Here is a 21,355-nt window from a genome sequence, read left to right on the forward strand (position 1 = left end):
GTGTGGCTGCTGTGGGCAGTGGCCCAGTGGGGTGGAGGGCTGGGGTGGTGCTGGCAGCAGGGTCTAGCGAGCTTCAAGGCAAATCTGGAGAGTGTGGGCTGGCGCACCCCATACGGGGAAAGTCTGCAAGATAATGAATTGTTTTCTTACTGGAGCGTGCCAAGGCCTTCACACTGTGGTCACAGCAGCCCCGAGTCCCGGTCCCAGGCTCAAGTGTCCCGGCCCACTGGGCAGAGTGGGGAAGCAGGAACTAGTGTGTCCTGTGTCGGGGACCACAGGTGGGGGTGGGGCTCTGACGTGTGGGAGGGCGGGGCAGGCAGCAGGTGAGCCGCCAGGTCTCCCGGGCTCCAATCACTCCGGAGACTGAGCCATGGGGCGAAAGCCGGACAAGGACGGGGCCTACGGTGAGGCTGGGGAGGAAGGGAGGGAGGCCGGCCAGGCGGGCAGGGTGCCTGGGGCTGGCTGCAGGGAGAGGAACTAGGAAGAGTTCAGGGGTCCCCGAGGACAGGGCCGGGAAGCAGGAGCCCAAGGAAGGAGGCAGAATGGGCGTTCTGGGAGGGAGAGGGGACCCGGGCCTGAAGCCGGTGCTGGGGGCTGCCGCTGGGGTCGGGGTGTGTGAGGATTTGGAGCTGGGGTCCCTGGGGCGTTTCAGTCCTGGGCTCTGGGTCCCTGAAGGCAAGGCCTTGACAAACAAAGCCTGCGTGGGGTGGCCGGGGAGGATCTTGAGCAGGAGAGTGGGGTTTAAGGCAGGGAGGGCTGGGGCTGGGGGAGGCTCTGCAAGGCCTTGTGGGCAGCAGCAGCTTCAGCCCGGGCCCTGCGGCTGGGGGTGGGGGAGGAAGGGGCGGGGCCAGCTGGTCAGGGTCGGTGAGGGATTGGGATCCTAACCAGGCTGGGGTCTGCCTGCAGGGGTCTCTCCCTCTCTGTGGAGGAGGGGCTGGGGCCAGCCACAGGGGGAGTGGGAACCTGCCTGGAATGTTCTGAGGAATAGAGGCAGGGCCTTTGGTGGTTTCTGTGAAGGGTGAGGCCGGAGGGGAGAGGGGCAGGGAGCCAGATCTCAGAGGGATAAGGGCTTGAGCCTGGCGCAGGGGGCGTGGGGAGAGGGCCCCCAGGAGAAGGGGTGCAGAGGGCGTGGGGGGAGGGCCAGCTTCAGATCCCTGTGAACAGTGAGGCCTGGGTGCCTGGGGCTTGAGGGTCTGAGTTCCTGTTCTGGAGGGGAGGGAACCCTGGGCCTTGGCCCCTAGGGGGATAGGGAAAGGGGCAGATGGAACTTCCCAGTAGACTTCCTGGAGCAGCTTTGGGTCAATCATTCACCTCCTGTCCATGGCCCCGGAGGAACAGAGTCCAGAGCACCAGGGGAGAACGGATCCCACCCTTCCCAGACTTGCCCTGCCTCTGGGTGCCTGCGGGGACCCTTCCCAGACTTGCCCTGCCTCTGGGTGCCTGTGAGGACCCTGGCTGCCAGGCCCCACCTCCTCCCAGTGTGTACTCAGGGAGGACCAGGAACAGTGTGCGGCCACAGTCCCAACAGGCCAGCTCAGGTGTCACCCTGACTTCCCGCTTGGGGACTGAGGTCCCTTCAGAGTGGGGGTCCACAGGGGCCATCTCCGTCTCCGGACCTGGGAGGGGGTTGACACCTGTGGACTTGAACCATGGATGGAGGTGGGACCTGGGTACCTGTGGGGAGGAGCCATGACCTGCCAGAGGGGCTCCAGGTCTGTGCAGTCTGGAAGGAGCTTAAGGGAGAGGCAAGGGACAAGGGGTGGGGGTGGGGGGGTTGGATGGATATGAAAGCCACTAAGACACGGGGTCCCACGTGCCAGCTGGAGGGAGACTCAGGAGAAGGGGAACAGGGGACCAAGAGCCGGGTGGAATTCCTGGGGATTTGGTGACTGACCAGACTGGGACCCTACCTTTCCTGCCCCCTCCCAACCCTGTCCCCTACTCCTGCCGGCACTGCCCTGCCATTACCACCCCCCCTCAATACCTGAGGGCTGGTTATGGGGGCCTCACTGCCCACCCTCCTCCCCGTGCCCCTCAGGGAAACCAGCCAAGTACGACCCCTCCTTTCGAGGCCCCATCAAGAACAGGTGAGTTCTGAGCACTGCCTGGGGTAGGTGTGGGGGCAGAGTCAGGGGAAGAGGTCATTTTGTTTGCTTTTGCTTTATCTTTGCTGAAATATTAGTAAGAAGCAGAAAAAAGAACCACCACCACCACCCCCAAAAGCGTGGTGCCTTGGGACGGATTGCTGTGTCCTGTGTCCTGCTGCGTGGTGCCTTGGGGCGGGCTGCTGTGTCCTGGGGCTCCAGGGCTTTCTAGATGCTTGAGATGTTTGTTCCCTGGTTTGGGTGCTGGCTACACCTGCTCGTGCCCTTTGGGAAAACACTCAGAAGAAGACGTACCCAACCAGACTCAGAGATTCCCTTTAATAAGCCCTGCTGCTGCCGCCCACTCGCACCCCACCCCCCCGCCACTGGCCAGCCTGGGACCCCAGGGGACGGCACCCCACACAGCCCCTCCCGGAAGCAGACTCCCCCAGCTCCCATCCCCATTTCTCTCCCAGGGGCTGCACAGATGTCATTTGCTGCGTCCTCTTCCTGCTCTTCATTTTGGGTTACATTGTGGTGGGGATCGTGGGTGAGTTTCCAGCCGCCCAAAGCTGGGGCAGTGGGGGAGGGGCAGGGACCACGCCCACAGCTGCTGCCCACTGAGCCCCTACCAGTGTGATTCATTTGTGTCTGTCTCCAGCCTGGGTGTATGGAGACCCTCGGCAAGTCCTCTACCCCAGGAACTCCACGGGGGCCTACTGCGGGATAGGCCAGAACAAGTGAGTGCAAAGGCGGGCAGAGGTGGGCGGGAGAGTAGAGGACACACAGGGCTGGTTGCCACCCCACCCTGGGCCTCCTGGAAGCTGACCTCTCCAGGCCGCATAGAAAAGCCTCCTATGCTGTCAGCCCAGACCTGGGAGGCAGTGCAGGATCATAGTTAAGTGCATGGTTTTGGAGTTCAGAGATTGGAGTCTGGACTCCCAGCTGGGTTTAGTTCTGGTTGTGTGGCCTTGGGCAAGACACTCAGGATCTCCGGGCTTTGACTTCCTCGTCTGAAGCAGACGGATGTCTTCAGAAGCAATGCTCTCAGTTCCTACAAGCAGGATGCTCCATGCATCATAGGACCTCTACAATTTCTATACCATTCACTATGTCCCAGGTAGGCAGTGCAGGAGGGCCCCCTTATCCGTGGGAATGGTCCCAAGACCCCCAAGGGATGCAAAACCTCAAATAGTGTGTAGAGTCTATTTATTTTCTTAGACATACCAATCTATGATAACGTTTAATTTGGAAATCAGGCCCAGTAAGAGATTAACAGTAATCAATGATAAAATAGGACAGTTATAATGATAGAGTATAATCAAGGTTATGCGAATGCTCTCTCTCTCTCTCTGGAAATATCCTGTACTTTGACCTTCTCACATAAAGGAAGCACTTTATGGCTTCTTTCTGGTGTAGATGAGTCACCAGCATCACTGTCCTTGTGCTTTGGGGCCGTTATTAGGTAAAATAAGGGTTAGCCAAGCACAGGCACCGTGAGGCCACGATGGTCACTCTGGTGTCAGGGCGGTGCACGGCGTGGACACGCTGGACAAGGGCCGGACAGAGTGAACCATCAACACTCTGCTCGCAGTGAGGAGCGCTCTGAAACTTACAGATTCCTTCTTTCTGGAATTTCCTATTTAGCATTTTCTTTTTAAAATACGTTTTGGGGATAGGGCCGGGGCTGTGGCACAGTGGATTAAATCACCACCTGCAGCACCAGCACCCCCATATAGGCGCTGGTTTGAGTCCCAGCTCCACTTCTGATCCAGCTCCCTGCTACTGCACCTGGGAAAGTGGTGGAAGATGGCCCAGGTGCTTGGACCACTGCACCCATGTGGGAGACCTGGAAGAAGCCCCTGGCTCCTGGCTTCAGATTGGCACAGCTCCATTTGGGGAGTGGACCAGCAGATAGAAGATTCTCCTCCTCCCCCCACCACTCTCTCTTTCTGTCTCTCCCTCTCTCTGTGTCACTCTGCCTTTCAAATAAATAAACAAAATAAATCTTTAGAAAAATAAATTACCTTTTTATTTATTATTTATTTTAGTTGAGAGTCAGAGACAGCTTCCATCTGCTGGTTTGCTCCCCCAAGTGGCCCCAAAAACCAGGGCTGGGCTGGGGCAAAGCTGGGAGCCGGGAACTCCATCCTGGTGTCCACATACCGTTTGAGCTGAGACCGGGAGGCGCATTAGCTGGAAGCTGGGACTGGACTCAAGCCTGGGCATTCTCTTGCAGAGCGCAGGCATCTTGTGGGCTGTCCCAACCCCTAGGCAAAACGCCGGCCTCTATTTAATATTTTCTGACTGTGGTTAGCAAGAGTAATGGGAGCTGGAGACAGCGAAGCTGCATAAGGGAGGACTACTGGACAGGTGCACTGGACACCCACAAGTGCCGCTCAGCCACTGCTTGAGGTCATAAGGCTGGTAGGAGGGTGTTTGGCCCTCAAGTTCAAGTGTGTAGCCACCTTTAGCTGCGTCAATGCTAAATGACTCAGAAGCCTTGCGGGCGTCTCCCCGCCTCCCTAGCTGAGCCAAAGCCAGGAGCTGGCTTGTGAAGTCCTGAGGCCACACTGGCCCCCCCGCTGTGCTCTTGGGGAGACCCCCTAGCCATGCCTCCCCTCCCCCAACACCTGGCCAGGCCCCCACACGCAGGCCTCCTCCCTTGCTGCAGAGAGAAGCCCTACCTCCTGTACTTCAACATCTTCAACTGCATCCTGGGCACCAACATCATCACAGCCGCCACCAACGGCCTCCAGTGCCCCACGCCCCAGGTGAGAGCCCCAGGCCTGCCTCCACCACAGAGCTGCCCCTGGGGTTCCCAGGGGACTGCCCCTCAGCCTCAGCGCGCCCGCTTTCCCCAGGTGTGTGTGGCCTCCTGCCCCGGAGCCCTGTGGGTCCCGCAAGAGAGCCAGTACTCACAGACGGTGGGCGAGGTCTTCTATTCTGAAAACAGGAACTTCTGCCGGCCCGGGGTGCCTGGGGATCTGGTGAGCTCTGCCCCCAACCCGCACTGCTGCCCAGAGGGCCCATAGCAGCCGGGGAGGGTGGGCCAGCTGAACCCCAAGGTGGTGGTGGGTGATGGCGGTGGTGAGGGCACCCACTTCTCTATTCTGAGTCTGGGCGTCTGTCTGTCCTCCCCCACCCCCACCCCCACCCCAGCCGGTGCTCCAAAGCCTGGAACAGGAACTGTGCCCCCGTTTCCTGCTCCCGTCCTCTCCAGGTGAGAGCACACACTCCTAGCCCTGGGCTGGTGTCACCCGTGAGCGAAAGTCTGGCCCGGACAGAGTAGGGCCACACAGCTTGTCTGTGACCAAATGGGGATTAGCACCAGGCTTTCCCGTCCCTCTCTGCTGCGCGACACCCCAGTGAACTCACCACTGCTCATTGGTTCTGGCTGTGTGCCAGGTACTGGGGACGGACGCAGGGAAGAACATTCTCCCTGCTGAGCTGTGTTCTGGGCACATGGACCGGAGATGTTCAGAGAGGCTGTAAGAATCCCATGACACACTGGGGTGTCCCTGGGCACACACTGACGTGTGGCCTGGGGGCACGCATCCAAATGTTGCAAGCGAGTGTGGCTGGGCAGTGGAGTCGCAGCCCACCTCTTTTTTTCTGATGCTCTTCTTGCCAATAGCAAATGTTATTTTTAAAAGCAAATGTGGGTTGGCACTGCGGCTCAGTAGGCTAATCCTCCGCCTTGCGGCGCCGGCACACCGGGTTCTAGTCCTGGTCCGGGCACCGGATTCTGTCCCGGTTGCCCCTCTTCCAGGCCAGCTCTCTGCTGTGGCCTGGGAGTGCAGTGGAGGATGGCCCAAGTGCTTGGGCCCTGCACCCCATGGGAGACCAGGAGAAGCACCTGGCTCCTGCCTTCGGATAGGCGTGGTGCACCAGCCATGGTGGCCATTGGAGGGTGAACCAATGGCAAAGGAAGATCTTTCTCTCTGTCTCTGTCTCTCACTGTCCACTCTGCCTGTCAAAAAAAAAAAAAAATCAAATGTGAAAACATTACAGAGGCAGAGAGAGAGAGAGAGAGAGGTCTTCAATGCTCTGGTTCACTCCCCAAATGGCTGTAATGGCCGGAGCTGTGCCAATCCAAAGCCAGGAGCCAGGAGCTACTTACAGGTCTCCCACACTGGTGCAGGGGCCCAAGGACTTGGGCCATCTTCTGCTGCTTTCCCAGACCATACTAGAGAGCTGGATTGGAAGTGGAGCAGCTGGGACTTGAACTGGTGCCCATATGGGATGTTGGCATTGCAGGCAGAAGCTTTACCTGCTACACCACAGCATCGGCCCCACAATGTTATTCTTTTTTTTTTTTTTAATGGAAAATGTTCTTTGTTAACTTATAAGAAAAGATACCCAGTTCTTTGTGTAAGTGCAACAAGCAGTATCTCAAACAAATACTGAAAAGCCAGATACATCTAAGCTGAAATCCCTGCACTTCCCAGCTGCGTGGGTTGGGGACAGTTACTCAACCTCTCTGAGCCTTGTTCCTCATCTATAGAATGTAGATGGAAAAGCAAGCCTGCATGGCCAAGATGATGTGAGAGTGGCAGCCAATGGCTCTGCAGGAGCCTCGGGAAATAGGGGTGGGGTGGGAGGGCTTCCTGGGGGAGCTGAGCCGGAGCTGGGGCTGACCAGGGGAGAGTGGATGGCGTTTCTGGGGGCCCGGGAAGCTCTGAAAGACCCAACAAGAGCAAGCATGGAGCCGAGGCAGCAGTGAGCAGGGCTCGGCTGGCAGGACCCGGAAGCCTGGCCAGCGAGTGTGGACTGGCCCTGGAATGATGAGGCCTGTTGGTCCTCCCAGAGGACGGACTGAGATGTGGCAAGGTCAGGGGTGGAAGTTATAAGGTCCAGGCCAGAGGGGGAGGAGGGGCTGAAACAGGGTAGCAGTGGAGACCGGGGGTGGGGGTGGGGTGGGGGGCTTGGGCTCTGCAAGCCAGGAGCTCCCATTGGCTGCTGGGGGGGCCGAGCCAGCACTCCTCCCCGCCCCCTCCAGGGCACTGTGGCCTGGGCAGGGGGCAGAGCCTTCCCAGGCAGAGGTCTCCTGCCCAGCACTCAGTACCCAGCACCCACTTCTCCCCTGCAGCCCTGGGCCGTTGCTTTCCGTGGTCCAATGTGACCTCCCCAGAACTCCCAGGAATCAGCAACACGTCCATCTCTCAGGGCATCAGGTAGGCATCCCCCAGCCCGCACATCTGCACCCCTGCCCTTCCCCCACAGCGCCCCCTGATTGTCTCTCCCCAACAGCGGGGTTCTTGACGCTCTCAATGCCCGAGACATCAGCGTGAAGATCTTTGAAGACTTCGCGCAGTCCTGGTATTGGATTCTTGTGTGAGTCGCCAGAGCCCCACCCCCCAGGCCCATTTTCCCTTCTCCCCCTCCCTGGTCCCCTCTCCCAGCCTGATTTCTGAAACAGAGGCTCTGGCCAGAGCAGGAGGGGCCGCAGCTCAGAACGGACCCCTAGCCCGGCAGGACTTACAGGGGAGGGGCACTGGGGGTCCTCTGACAAGGCTGACCCTAAGCTCCCCATGCCACCTGCAGTGCCCTGGGCGTGGCTCTGCTCCTCAGCCTGCTGTTTATCCTGCTTCTGCGCCTGGTGGCCGGGCCCCTGGTGCTCCTGCTGATCCTAGGGGTGCTGGCCGTGCTGGCCTACGGCATCTACCACTGCTGGAAGGAGTACCGGGTGCTGCGGGACCAGGGTGCCTCCATCTCCCAGCTGGGCTTCACCACCAACCTCAGCGCCTACCAGAGCGTGCAGGAGACCTGGCTGGCCGCCCGTGAGTGCCCCGCATGCCCCAAGCCACCAGCCGTCCAGGGACATCCTGGGCTGTGCCTGGCCCGGCCCCAACACAGGTCCCCCTACCCCTGCGCCCCGCAGTGATCCTGCTGGCCGTGCTCGAAGGCATCCTGCTGCTGATGCTGATCTTCCTGCGACAGCGGATTCGCATCGCCATCGCCCTGCTGAAGGAGGCCAGCAAGTGAGGAATGACGGGGCTGCGGCAGGGCTGCGGGCCCAGCTAGGGGGTGGCGGGGAGCCCTAGAGGAGGAGGGCAGAGTAGTGCGATGGCTAACACAGATGTGTGACTTGGACGCTCAGAGCCTCAGTTTTGCCATCTGTAAAATGGGTATAGGTTATCACCGAGATTAAATGAGTAAGCCCTGTCCAGTGCCTAGAACGTGGAGTAGGCCTTCTAGAAGGGTTGGTAGGAGCGTGGTGGTTGTGGGTAGGAGGCCAGAATCCTGGCAGGGAGAAGCAGCTTGCCCCCCAACCAGGAGCTGCCAAATCTACAAGAGACTCTTCCCTCACCCCCTGGAAGCCGCCGCGGTGGCTTCTCTGCCATGCTCGCTTCTTCTGTGGGACCTGAATCTGGTTGATGCAGTGGGCACCTGCCCTAGGAGCTGGGGACACGGGCAGGAACGACTCTGAAGCTGCCCGGTGGCTCCCAGCCTGCAGGGTCAGAGGTCAGCCCCGTGAGAAGATCCGCGGGGCCGTGTTGGCTGCAGCTCTTCCCTCCCCCACAGGGCGGTGGGACAGATGCTGTCGACCATGTTCTTCCCGTTGCTCACCTTCGTCCTCCTGCTCATCTGCATTGCCTACTGGGCTATGACTGCGTTGTATCCTTTGCCCTCCTGGATTTGCGGGGCCGGGCGGGGCGTGTAGGAGCGCTTTCCTGGCAGCGCCTCAGTGCTGTTGGGAAGACACAGCCCCTGCAGGCCAGAGTTGAAAGCACGGGCACCGCGTGACCTCCAGCCCGCTTTGTGCACCCAGGAACAGGTCTCTAGGGCGCGGCCTGCGGGCGTTCCAGCTCATGTTTTCCTTGACACCCCAACTGGATACCTGGCCACATCAGGGCAACCCCAGTACGTCTACTGGGCCCCCAACGCCAGCTTGCCCGGCTGTGAGGAAGTGCCGATGAATACGTCATGTGACCCGATGGTGAGGGGACATGGAGTAGATGTGGAGGGCACGTGAGGGGCCACTGATCAAATCCTTCCTTGCACAGAGGGGGCTGATGCCCAAAGAGGGTGAGGAGCTCGCGCAAGGCCACACAGCAGGGCAGGAAGCAGCCAGGCCACTGGCCCCTGATCTCACATTCTTCTTGTGGAGCCTGGGACAAGAGCCTTGGCCTGATGGGGAGGTAGCAACTGGGGCTGGATACTGGGTCGGTCCTCTGCCTGGAGGCCCATGAACCACCCCCGCGCCCCAGCCACTCCCCTGTAAGATGGACATGATCTTAATACCTGTCCATGTGGGTGGCTGAGACGGTTCAATGACATTGGACGTGCACGGTGCTTAATACAATGCCTGGCACCTGTTAAGAGCTCACCACTGGTCGGGTCGTTTTGTTTTGCCCTCCTTCTTGAGAATGCTGCCCTATGCATACGCAGGTGCAGGTGGGAGTCCTGAGGGCACGGGGGATGGGAGAGAGGGGGCAGCTGCTCCCCAAAGTCCCCAGCCAGGGTCCCGGGGCGGAGGCGCACTAGCCTGCTGGGAAGGGGTTGTCCTCAGTGCTTTGCGCCAGGTCATCCACTTGGCTGAGCTGGGCCCCTGGGCTGTGGCTGCGGGCATTAGCCCCACTCTGTGAAAGGGAGGCTCTGACATGTCAGAGGGCCACTGCATGCCAGGCCCTGGGGGTGACAGCCCAGAAGGACCTGCGGCTCATTTTCAACCTGTCCTCCAGCCAGCAGTGAAGATGGACGCAGCCTACAGTTCTGCACAAAGTGAACAGTGGTTCATTTCTTTTAAGCTTGTTTACTTTCATCTGCTTGCAAGGCAGAGAGAGAGAAAGAGAGAGGGAGAGGGGAGAATTTTCCATCTGCTGATTCCCTCCCCAGATGCCCACAACAGCCAGGGCTGGGCCAGATGCGCATTAGCCAGAGGCTAGATCAGAAGTAAAGTGTAATGAGACTTGAACCCACACCCGAATCTGCACTCTGACCTGGATGCAGTTGTCCCAAGCAGCAGCTCCAGCTGCTGTGCTACAACACCCGCCTCAATTTTCCTATCACAGGATTTCACACTCTGTTCCAGAAACTACCTAGACTGTGTGTGTCATATTTGCTGAACAGGGTTGTTTTTTGTGCATTTTTCCTTTTTTTTTTTTTTTTTAAGATCTACTTATTTATTTGAAAGGCAGAGAGAGAGAGAGGTCTTCCATCTGCTGGCTCACTCCCCAGATGGCCGCAACAGCTGGAGCTGGGCCCATCTGACCCAGGAGTCAGGAGCTTCCTGGTCTCCCACGTGGGTGCAGGGGCCCAAGGACTTGGGCCATCTTCTACTGCTTTCCCAGGCTATAGCAGAGAGCTGGATTGGAAGTGGAGGATCTGAGACTCGAAGCAGTGCCCATATGGGATGCCACCACCACAGGTGGATACCTAACCACAGCGCTGGCCCCTCATTTTTACATTTTACTATGGAAAATTTCAATCACATGCAAAGGTAAAGATAGTAATACAGGGACAGGCAGGCTTTGTGGTGCGGTGGGTCAGGCCACCACTGGGGATGCATGCATCCATGTCGGAGTGCCAGTTTGAGTCCCTGATGCTGCCAATCCAGCTCCCTGATAGGCCTGGAATCCCGGCCACGGATGACAGCTCAGGGAGCTCAGTTGCTCCCACTACCTGGAAGACTCGGATAGAGTTCCTGGATCCTGGCTTTTGCTTCTTCCTGGCCCAGCCTTCCACTATTGCCGCAATTTGGTGGGCTGAGCCAGCAGATGGAAGATTCATTTTCCTTCCTTCCTTCCTTCCTTCCTTCCTTCCTCCCTCCCTCCCTCCCTCCCTCCCTCTCTCCCTCTCTCCCTCTCTCTCTCTCACTCTCTCACTCTCTCACTCACTCTCTCTCACTCTCTCTCACTCTCTCTCACTCTCTCACTTTCTCACCCTCACCCTCACTCTGGTTTGACTAGCCATGCCTGGCTCTGTCTCACTCTCTCTGGGTTCGATTGGTTCTGCCTCTCTGTCACTTTGCCTTTCAAATAAATGCATAATTTTTAAAGAAAAATAGTGCAATGAATCCCTGTACCCAGACTTACAGCTCTCAACTTTGCTATTCTTATTCCATCTACCCCCTCTGCACCTGTAATTTTTTTCTGGAGTTTTTTTTTTTAAGACAAATTCTAGACATCATACCATTTCACCTGTAAGTATTCCAGGATGGATCACAATAGATGAGGACTTTTAAAGAGTGTAACCACTGTTCCCTCCATTATCACACCTTACACATCAGTAATAATCCCTTAACCTCACCATGTACCCGTCTGTTAGCTGACTGGGAAGTGTTTTGGGTGTCATTGCAGAGGCGCTGTGGGAGGGGCTGCTAGTGGGTATGGCAGGCGGCCTGCACACACACCATGGTGGCTTGGCCCAGATGGCCTGGGAGCTCTTGTGCCAGTCTGAAGACAAGGAAGCTCATCCGGCTCACATGATAGGCAGGCGGAGCCCAGCGTGAGCCTGGAGACGGAACTCCAGGCGGCCACTTCCCTCCCTCGCCCCTGGGAGGGACAGGCGCCAGCTGGCCTTGGCCAGAGGTGGGGGCCCTGCACTGAGGTCTCTGAAGCCTGGGCCTGAACCTGCTCTGCTGCCCCGCCCACTCCCAGGCCCCGTCCAGGAACTACTCGTGCCCAGGGCTCATGTGCGTCTTCCAGAGCTACTCGTCCACAGGCCTGGTGCAACGTTCTATCTTCAACCTGCAAATCTACGGGGTCCTGGGGCTCTTCTGGACCGTTAACTGGGTACTGGCCCTGGGCCAGTGTGTGCTGGCCGGGGCCTTTGCCTCCTTCTACTGGGCCTTCCATAAGCCCCGAGACATCCCCACCTTCCCCCTGGCCTCTGCCTTCATCCGCACACTGCGGTAAGCCTGGGACAGGGGCTGCGGGATTGAAGTCCCCGGGGTGCCAGGGCCGCCTGCCTGACCGTCCAGCTCCCTCTGCAGGTACCACACTGGGTCTCTGGCGTTTGGGGCCCTCATCCTGACCCTGGTGCAGCTGGCCCGGATCGTCTTGGAGTACATCGACCACAAGCTGAGAGGTGAGCTCCAAGTCCGGTGCTGGGCAGCCGGGTCCTTGGCCAGGGCTCTCAGCGAGCAGAGAGCAAGCAGGAGCTGCCTCTGCCCCCAGGAGCCCAGAACCCTGTGGCCCGCTGCATCATGTGCTGCTTCAAGTGCTGCCTCTGGTGTCTGGAGAAGTTCATCAAGTTCCTGAACCGCAACGCCTACATCATGGTGAGCCGACAGTGCAAGCGCCCCTCCTCCCCGCTCCAGTGCCCCCGGCCGGCCCAGGCAAGCTCAGCACAGGCGATGCCCACCCTCCTGCCCTCCCTCCCTCAGATCGCTATCTACGGCAAGAATTTCTGCGTCTCGGCCAAGAACGCCTTCATGCTGCTCATGCGAAACATTATCAGGTCAGGCTGTCCCCCCCCACCCACGGAGTGGAGGGGTCCCCTTAGATCACCCACCCACAGCTGTGCGTGCTGTGCTGGGAAGGGCCCTGCGTGCCATTGGAGGCCCGGCTAGCACCACTGGAAATGGGAACAGTTTTCAATTTGCACCTGTCGAGCGACGTATGTAGCCCAGCACCCACCCCCACCACGGCCTCTCACCCCCCCACACTCGCCCTAACTTCCGGTACAGGGTGGTGGTCCTGGATAAAGTCACAGACCTGCTGCTGTTCTTTGGGAAGCTGCTGGTGGTCGGAGGTGTTGGTACGCGCCAAGGCCAAGCCTGGTGGGGACAGAGGGTCGGGGTGCCTGGCGGCCTCAGAGGAAAGCCCTAACCTCTAGTCCTCTCCCACAGGGGTCTTGGCCTTCTTTTTTTTCTCGGGCCGAATCCAGGGACTGGGTAAAGACTTTGAGAACCCCCACCTCAACTATTACTGGCTGCCCATCATGGTGAGTGACCCCGCCCCCTCTGCCGCACACCCCGACTTTCCAAAGGAACCTAGCAGCCCCATTGGGCTTTCTGTCTTCCAGACCTCCATCGTGGGGGCCTACGTCATCGCCAGTGGCTTCTTCAGTGTTTTTGGCATGTGCGTGGACACCCTCTTCCTCTGCTTCTGTGAGTGACAACCCCGGCCACACACACACACACACACACACACACCGTGGACACCCTCTTCCTCTGCTTCCATGAGTGACAACCCTGCCTGTGCACACACACACACACACACACACACAACAAACACCCCTGTCCAGTCCAGCCTCAAGGTTCCAGGCTGTTCAGGTGTTTCCTAGAGACTTGGTGTTTCCAGAAACAGCGTTTTGTGAACCAGGGGAGGCAGAGGGAGTCCCTTCTGACATCCTGTGCCCAGGGGTTTGGGAAGAAAGGAAAGAGCGAACCTCCCCACTTAAGGGGCCGCAAGGGGGACTTCCCAGCAGGTGGCTGTAATGAGGGCGCCTCCTTACCCCGCGGGGTGCATCACCGTGCCGCGCGTTTGCAGTTTATCCTCAGCATCACTCTAGGGTGATCCCACTTACAGTCCACAAAACCCGGAGAAAAAAACCCGGGAGCCACCCAGGCCCACCCAGCGGGAGCAGGGGCGGACTTCCCACCCCTTCTAACCCGTCTTCGTTGCGGCTCAGTGGAAGACCTGGAGCGGAACGACGGCTCCCGGGACCGGCCCTATTACATGTCCAAATCCCTTCTGAAGATTCTGGGCAAGAAAAACGAGGCGCCTCCGGGGGACAAAAAGAGGAAGAAGTGAGGGCCCTGGCCCTGACCCAGGACTGCACCCGCCCGTACCCTCGCCCAGCCACACTTCGCCTTACAGATCTCTATTTTGTAGTATAAAGATTTTATTAAAGATTGAGATTTTTGTTTTCTCAGTCTGTGACTTCTACTCCAAGACGTCCGGCCTTTTTCTCCCCGTCTCGCGCCGGCTCTTTAAAAGTCGGCCCCGCCCCTCGTGACGTGGCCCGGGTGCCATAGCCAATCATAAGGCTTGGACGGAGGAATGCCGCCCAACTTCGCGCGGGTCAATTTGCTCTCCGCCGAGTCACGCGCTCCGGCGCCTTTGGGAGAACCAATCAGGAGGTCGCGCTCTCGGGCGCTACCGAATCGCATGGGCGGGCCAGGATACTTTCGGGCCAATTAGAGGCTCGGCGGTGCGGCTGCGCGCCCCGCGGCCTGGCTGCCCGGCGCGGGGCGGGCTTGAGGGTGACATCGCGGCGTTTAAAGGGCCCGGGTCAGCTGATCGGCTCCAGCCCATGTCTAGTTTCGCGGAGAGGGTCGCGGCCGCCTGAGGAAGCGATGACCGGCGAGCGGCTGGGCTCAGCGCTCCTGGCCGGACCCTGGGCACCGCGGACGCTGGGTTTGCGGAGAGGCGGTAGGGCGCAGGTGTTTGCGGCTCTCTTCCAGCTGCTGTTGACTCTGGCCGGGCTCGAAGCTGGGACTAAGAATGACTTCAGCCTGGTGAGTCACCCCTCGTCAATCTCCATCCCGACTGCCGCGGGTGGTCGCTGCCCGGTCCCGCAATGGGACGCCCCTCGCTTCTAGAGGCCGCTCCGCACCCGCTCTCGGCCCCTCTTCCTCCCCAGGTCCGCGTTCCTTCTCTCCCCGTGGCGCCTCTTCCGCTCCCAGCCACCAGCCTCGCTCCAAACTCTCTTTTCAGGTTCCCCTTTCCTGCACTAGGATCCCTAGTGCTTCTGGGAATCCCAGTTACCCTCACTCCCCTGAGAACCCGAGTCCGAGTCGGTCCCAGAACCCCGACTCAGGCTGGTCCGTGTTGACCCTTGCTCCTCCCCGTGGCAGGTGCAGCCGCTGGTGACCATGGAGCAGCTGCTGTGGGTGAGCGGGAAACAGATCGGCGAAGTGGACACTTTCCGCATCCCGCTCATCACGGCCACCCCTCAGGGCACTCTCCTAGCCTTCGCTGAGGCCAGAAAAATGTCGGCATCCGACGCCGGGGCCAAGTTCATCGCGCTGCGGAGGTCCACCGACCAGGGTATGAGGATGCTTGGATCCAAAGAGCAAGTGCTGGGTTGGATGCATGGGGAGCGCGCACTGCTCAGGGGCTCCCAGGGGTAGGAAGAACCTGAGGAGGGAAGGCGTCCAGGGCCGTGATCTGGACATTGGGATTGGCAATAAGTGAATGTTCATTCAAAAAATATTTATTTAGTAAAATGGCACAGTCTTACCTGTGGCGGGATCTATGCCCTGGACACCGTCCTAGGTTCTAGCCCTCTGCGACCACTGCTGGAAACCAGGTGACCCCATGGCCCAACCACAGGTGCCAGTTCCACCCCCACCCTAATGGGATTTACTGCACCTGCTTCCCTGCCTGTCCCCCCTCCCCCCGCAAAGGTTTAACAGGAGCTGTTCCCAAACACGTGCTCTCTTGATCTCTCTTTCTTACTCTCTCACCCTCTTTCCCTGGCCCATTGGGCTTCTTACACCTCTAAAAAAAAATTATTGGGCACCTACTACATACCAAGTCATGTTTTTGGGTTTTTTTGTTTTTCATTTAATGGCAGAGTGACAGAGAGAGGGGTAGCGGAGAGAAAGAAATCTTCCAACTGCTTATTCACTGCCCAATGGCCACCACAGCTGGGGCTGGGCCAGGCCAGAATCAGGAACCTGGAACTCCATCTGGGTCTCCCACGTGGGGCCTCTTCCTCTGCTTTCCCGGCTGTGTTAGCAGGGAGCTGTATCAGAAGCAGAGCAGCTGGGATTTGAACAGGTAGAGCAATACAGGATGTCATCATTATAGGTAGTGGCTTAAGCCCCACTGGGTACCCCATTCAAGGGAATGCAGCAATGAACAGAACAGACCAAAATCCCTGCCCCTTCTGGGAGTTATGTTCTGTTGGGAGGAGCCCCACAATGAGCATACTAAATAGATTTGTGTGTGTGTGTTGAATGGGATCGATGCTAGAGGCGCGGGGTGTGCCCATGGTGGACTGCGACTGTAAACAGGTGACATTCCAGCAAAGACTGGAAGGAGGTGAAGAGTGAGCCGGGACGAAGGGTGCAGACCTGAGCGGAGGCCTGCAGGAGGGGAGGTATTTGAGGAATGGGAAGGATCTGCTGTCGCTGGATGGAGTGAGCAGGAAGAGCAGATAAGATGCCGATGGTCACGGGGCCCTGGGGCCACTGTAAGCCTTGGGTGCCTGGCTGGCGGCAGGACATTAACAGAAAGTGGTCGGAAGGGGACCTTGTGCGTTCTCACGGTGCTTTCTCCCTGTTTTCTTTCTCAGGCAGCACATGGTCCTCTACCGCGTTTATTGTAGATGACGGGGAAACCCCCGACGGGCTCAACCTGGGGGCCGTGGTGAGCGACGTGGAGACGGGAGTGGTGTTCCTTTTCTACAGCCTCTGCGCTCACAGGGCCGGCTGCCAGGTGGCCTCCACCATGCTGATATGGAGCAAGGATGACGGCATTTCCTGGAGCTTGCCCCGGAACCTCTCGCTGGATATTGGCACTGAGATGTTTGCCCCTGGCCCAGGCTCCGGCATCCAGGTCTCTGCTGAGAGATGAGTGGACGGGCCTGCCTTGCGGACACACTGGGGGCATGCCTTTGAATGGGCTCCTTCCCGGGGAAGACGCTGTGCATCCGGTCTTCTGTCTTGGGTGGGATTCCCTGGTAAGAAAGGATGTCCTGGGAGGAACCCCCTAGCAGGGAGGACAGAGCTTTGCCACTGGCTTCCCACCTGGGGTTGTACCTGCTCTTAGGCAAGGTAGGCAAAGACACCCCTAACTTCAGGCAGACCCAGGCCAGTGAGGGGGTGTAGTTTGGTAAGTGAGCTTAGGTTTGGGTTTTTTGGTTGTTTTCTTAAAGATTTATTTATTTATTATTTTTAAAAAATATTTATTTATTTGAAAGGCAGAGTTACAGAGAGAGGGGATACAGAGAGATCTTCTATCTACTGGTTCTCTCCTTAGATGGCCGCAACGGCCAGAGCTGGGCCAATCTGAAGTCAGGAGCCAGGAGCTTCTTCCGGGTCTCCCATGCAGGTGCAGGGGCCCAAGGACTTGGGCCATCTTCTACTGCTTTCCCAGGCCATAGCAGAGAACTGGATTTGAAGTAGAGCAGCAGGGACTAGAACCGGTGCCCATATGGGATGTTGGCACTACAGGTGCCAGCTCCTATTTATTTCAAAGGCAGAGTTACAGAGAGGCAGAGGCAGAGAAAGAGGGATCTTCCATCCCCTGATTCACTCTCCAGATGGCTGCAATGGCTAGGCTGGGCCAGTCTGAAGCCAGGAGCCAGGAGCTTTTTCTGGGTCTCCCATGGTATGGCGACCCAAGGACTTGGGCCATTCTCTGCTGCTTTCCCAGGCCATTGGCAGGGAGCTGGATCAGAAGAGGAGCAGGCAGGGCCTGAACTGCCGCCCGTGTGGGATGCCGGCACCACAGGAGGTGGCTTTACCCGATACACCACAGCGCCGGCCCCCACGGGTTGGGTTTTAGCCCTGAAGCTGCCCTGTGGCTGTGTCCCCCTGTGCACAGCATGTCTCAGAAAGAGCTGCTTAATTCAGGCAGTCTGTCTGCAGAGTCCTTCCAGGACCTCAGTGAGGAAGGGCGGACCTGAAGGGGAACACACATGTCCTCATGCCTGGGAGGCCATGAGCTCCTGACCCTGTCTCAGAGCCCCCACTGCGTCGCCGTCTGTGACACCCAGCTCCGCTCCCCACAGAAACAGCGCGAGCCACACAAGGGCCGGCTCATCGTGTGTGGCCACGGGACGCTGGAGCGAGATGGTGTCTTCTGTCTCCTGAGCGATGACCATGGCGCCTCCTGGCGCTACGGCGGGAGGATCACTGGCATCCCCTACGGCCAGCCCAAGCGGGAGAACGATTTCAACCCCGACGAGTGCCAGGTCAGGAGCCCCGGCTGGGGGCGGGGTGGCGGGGTGGCGCCCACTCCCTGGTCTGCCCTGTGCTCAGAGCACCAGTGAGCACACAGACCCGGGAGCTGGCCGCCCAGCTTGGTGCCACCCAGGCTGGGTGCCCTGAAGGCTGGAGTGTTGGCCCTGCCCCCTCCCTATCCCGCTGAGGCCCTGTGCTCTCTCCTCAGCCCTATGAGCTCCTGGATGGGTCCGTGGTCATCAACGCGCGGAACCAGAACAACTACCACTGCCGCTGCCGCATCGTCCTGCACAGCTATGACGGCTGTGATACGCTGAGGCCCCGGGACGTGACCTTTGACCCTGAGCTCGTGGACCCCGTGGTCGCGGCAGGAGCCCTTGCCACCAGCTCCGGCATCGTCTTCTTCTCCAACCCAGCCCATCCCGAGTTCCGTGAGTGCCTGCTGGGTAGGGCCGGCTGGGGAGTCTAGTGTCTCCAGCAGACCTGGGCCCAGACACGCCCTCCCTCCCCTCCCCTCTCCCCAGGAGTGAACCTGACCCTCCGCTGGAGCTTCAGCAATGGCACCTCATGGCAAAAAGAGACAGTGCAGCTGTGGCCAGGGCCCAGTGGCTACTCATCGCTGACAGCCCTGGAGGACAGCGTGGATGGCGAGAAGCAGGCGTCCCAGCTCTACGTCCTGTATGAGAAAGGCCAGAACCACTACACAGAGAGCATCTCTCTGGTCAAAGTCAGCATTTACGGGGTGCTCTGAGCTGCGGCCCCGCCCCAGAGGAGAAGGCCTGGACTTTGCCTTCAGGCGCACGGTTCTTAGAAGGCCAGCTGGAGGTGCCCAGTGATGGTCCCACGTTCCTGTGGGCCCTAACCTTTTGGAAAACCAACTTCTTTTTGGTAGGACAATCCCTCTGTTAGCACTGAAGCCACTTCCTGTCCCACACAGGAAGTCCTGCTCTCACCCGGAAGTGCTTCCTCTGCTCGTTGCCGGGTGTGACCCTGGCCCCTCTCGGCCCTTCCAGGACAGTGATTTTTGTCCTTTTTTGGGCTGAGCCAGGTGGGCCTGTGGAATCGAATAAATGTGAACTCAGGGACCTGAGGAAGGCGGAGCCTCCTCTCTGGGGTTGGGGTGAGAATCTGGCTTTGGAGAGGGTTGGTGGAGGTTGCCAGGGGGCAGGATGTTTGGTTTCAGGGTAAGGAACTAGGTGCACCCTCCTGCCCATCACTATTTATGAATCAAACTGTAGGAACTCAGCGTTTTAATGAAGATGAACGTGTTAGAGCCTCCGTGTTTCTGTGCGTGTTTTCCTGAAGTTGCGAGACCGGGAGTGAGCTCTGGGGGAGGCGCTGAGTGCTGTGGCCTGTGAGACCTGGATGTGGCAGCTCAGCCCCTTCCCTCCGACGTTTCTGCCTCCCACAGAAAAACAGGCTGATCTTTGGGGGTAACGAGGAGAGAGAGCTGGGCCTGACACCTAAGTGCAACACTGCTGTGCTTTGAATCTCTCTTCTTTTTAATTAATTTTCTTTAAAGGCAGAGTTGCTATCCACTGGCCTCCTCCCCAGATGCCTGCAGTGGCCAGGGCCGGGCCGGGGGCCAAACCCAGAAGCCCGGAACTCAGTCCAGGTCTCCCCCATCACCACTGCTTCCCACAGTCTGCATTAGCCGAGAGCTGGAGTCAGGAGCCAGCGGCAGGCTTCCAACCCACTGCAGTATGGGGAGCAGATATCTCAGCTGCTAGGCTAAATGCCTGCCCGTGTTTTATATTTCTAAGATGTGGTGGGATACTGACCCTGAAACAGGGAGCAGGTGTATAAAACGCAGGTAGGAAGTTGGTCCTAGGCCAGCCCGGCAGGGAAGCAAGTGCCACCTGTGACGTGGTGTGAGAAAATGGCAATTTTGTGTTACAGCAGATGCTGCAGAAAGGGTGGAGCAGAGGCCAGCACCGTGGCACAGTGGGCTAAGCCAGGAGCTTCGATGCTGCCATCCCGTATGGGAACCAGTTTGAGTCCCGGCTGCTGCCCTTCTGATCCAGCTCCCTGCTAATGTGCCTGGGAAAGCAGCAGGAGATGGCACAAGACTTGGTCCCCTGCACCCACCTGGGAGACACAGATGGAGTTCCTGGCTCCTGGCTTCTGCCTGCCCAGCCCTAGCTGTTGTGAACCAGGGGATGGAAGAGCTCCCTTTCTCTTTCTCTCTGTCTCTTCCTCTTTCTGTTGCCCTGCCTTTCAAAATCTTAAAAAAAAAAAAAAAAAAAAAAAAACTATCTTGGAGCCAGCACTGTGGCATAGTGGGTTAAGCTGCTGCCTTCAGTGCCAGCATCCCATAGGGGCACCAGTTCAAGTCCCAGCTGCTCCACTTCTGATCCAGCTCCTTGCTAATGCACCTGGGAAAGCAAAATAGGATGGCCCAAGTGCTTGGGCCCCTGCACCTTTGTGGGAGACCCAGAAGAAGCTCCTGGCTTCGGATCAGCCCAGCTCCAGTCATTGCAGTCATTAGGGGAGTGAACCAGTGGATGGAAAACCACTCTCTCTGACTCTCCCTCTCTTTCTCTCTCTCTCTCTCTCTCTAACTCTGCCTTTCAAATAAATAAATAAATCTTAAAAAAAAAAAAAAAAAACCTGGGGCCAGCACTGTGGCACAGCAGGTAAAGCTGCTGCCTGTAGTGCCAGCATCTTATATGGGCACCAGTTCAAGTCCCAGCTGCCCCACTTCCGATCCGGCTCTCTGCTATGGCCTAGGAAAGCAGCAGAAGATGGCCTTGGGCCCCTGCACCTGCATGGGAAACCTGGAAGAAGCTCCTGACTCCTGGCTTTGGATCAGCCCAGCTCTAAACATTGCAGCCATCAGGGGAGTGAACCAGCAGATGGAAGACCTTTCTCTCTGCCTCTGCCTCTCTGTAACTCTGCCTTTCAAATAAATAAATAAATCTTAAAAAAAACTGAGATAATTCCTTTAATTAAAAAATATTTTTAAAAAACCTCTCTTTGCCTTTTAAATAAAGTGAAAATAAATAATAAAATGACCATTATGGTTATTATAAAACCACAATGCCATTGCACTCCCCAGCAATTAATAACATATCATCTAATACCCAGTTGACATTCAAATTTCATCAAATGGCTCAAAAATGTCTTATTTATAGTTGATTTGTTCAAATCAGGATCTAAAAAACAATGTGCACTTTGCCTTTTGCTGTATCTTCAGTCCCTCCTAGTCTACAATAGTCTGCTCTCCCTTCTGTTTTCAATGCTGTCTAGGCAGAATAGCGTCATTGTGGAGAATCTCCGTCTCTGGATTTGTCAGTGTGCCTTCTTGAGGTCACTTGTCTTCCTCCGCCTCTCATATTTCCAGTTACCAAACCTGTGACGGTTTGACTGGTGGGCAAGATGGCTTCCCAGGTGCCGTGTGCTTCCTGCCAGGCCCGCTCAGGGGCACAGCAGAGGCTGCAGCCTCCGTCCCGTGGAGTGAAAC

General features: G+C 57.9%; 2 protein-coding genes across 3 annotated transcripts; both read left to right on the forward strand.

Annotated features, from left to right (window-relative positions):
• Positions 1–294: 294 nt before the first annotated feature.
• Positions 295–13,910, forward strand: SLC44A4 (solute carrier family 44 member 4). The gene is made up of 21 exons (XM_008262603.5): positions 295–404; positions 2,039–2,087; positions 2,561–2,634; positions 2,746–2,824; positions 4,759–4,858; positions 4,949–5,074; positions 5,247–5,307; positions 7,177–7,261; positions 7,338–7,421; positions 7,632–7,867; positions 7,969–8,068; positions 8,613–8,705; positions 8,925–9,027; positions 11,690–11,943; positions 12,025–12,119; positions 12,209–12,312; positions 12,418–12,491; positions 12,721–12,791; positions 12,883–12,977; positions 13,059–13,143; positions 13,668–13,910. Exons 1-21 carry the CDS (start codon positions 371–373, stop codon positions 13,787–13,789), a joined length of 2,124 nt encoding a protein of 707 aa, XP_008260825.2. The 5' UTR covers positions 295–370; the 3' UTR covers positions 13,790–13,910.
• A 163-nt stretch (positions 13,911–14,073) lies between these two features.
• On the forward strand, positions 14,074–19,170 carry NEU1 (neuraminidase 1). Of its 2 annotated transcripts, none has more exons than XM_002714312.6 (6): positions 14,074–14,496; positions 14,836–15,028; positions 16,281–16,543; positions 17,721–17,903; positions 18,101–18,323; positions 18,417–19,170. In XM_002714312.6, the coding sequence occupies exons 1-6, from the start codon at positions 14,335–14,337 to the stop codon at positions 18,641–18,643; spliced, it is 1,251 nt and encodes a 416-aa protein (XP_002714358.3). In that variant the 5' UTR covers positions 14,074–14,334; the 3' UTR covers positions 18,644–19,170. The 2 variants fall into 2 exon arrangements, with proteins under 2 accessions (XP_002714358.3, XP_089190372.1); XM_089334246.1 differs by having other exon boundaries at positions 14,194–14,496; positions 16,281–16,667.
• The last annotated feature ends 2,185 nt before the right edge of the window (positions 19,171–21,355 follow it).

This window comes from Oryctolagus cuniculus, chromosome 5 (genome assembly GCF_051225735.1).
Source record: "Oryctolagus cuniculus isolate XC-2025 breed Fujian yellow rabbit chromosome 5, ASM5122573v1, whole genome shotgun sequence".
Lineage (NCBI taxonomy): Eukaryota > Metazoa > Chordata > Mammalia > Lagomorpha > Leporidae > Oryctolagus > Oryctolagus cuniculus.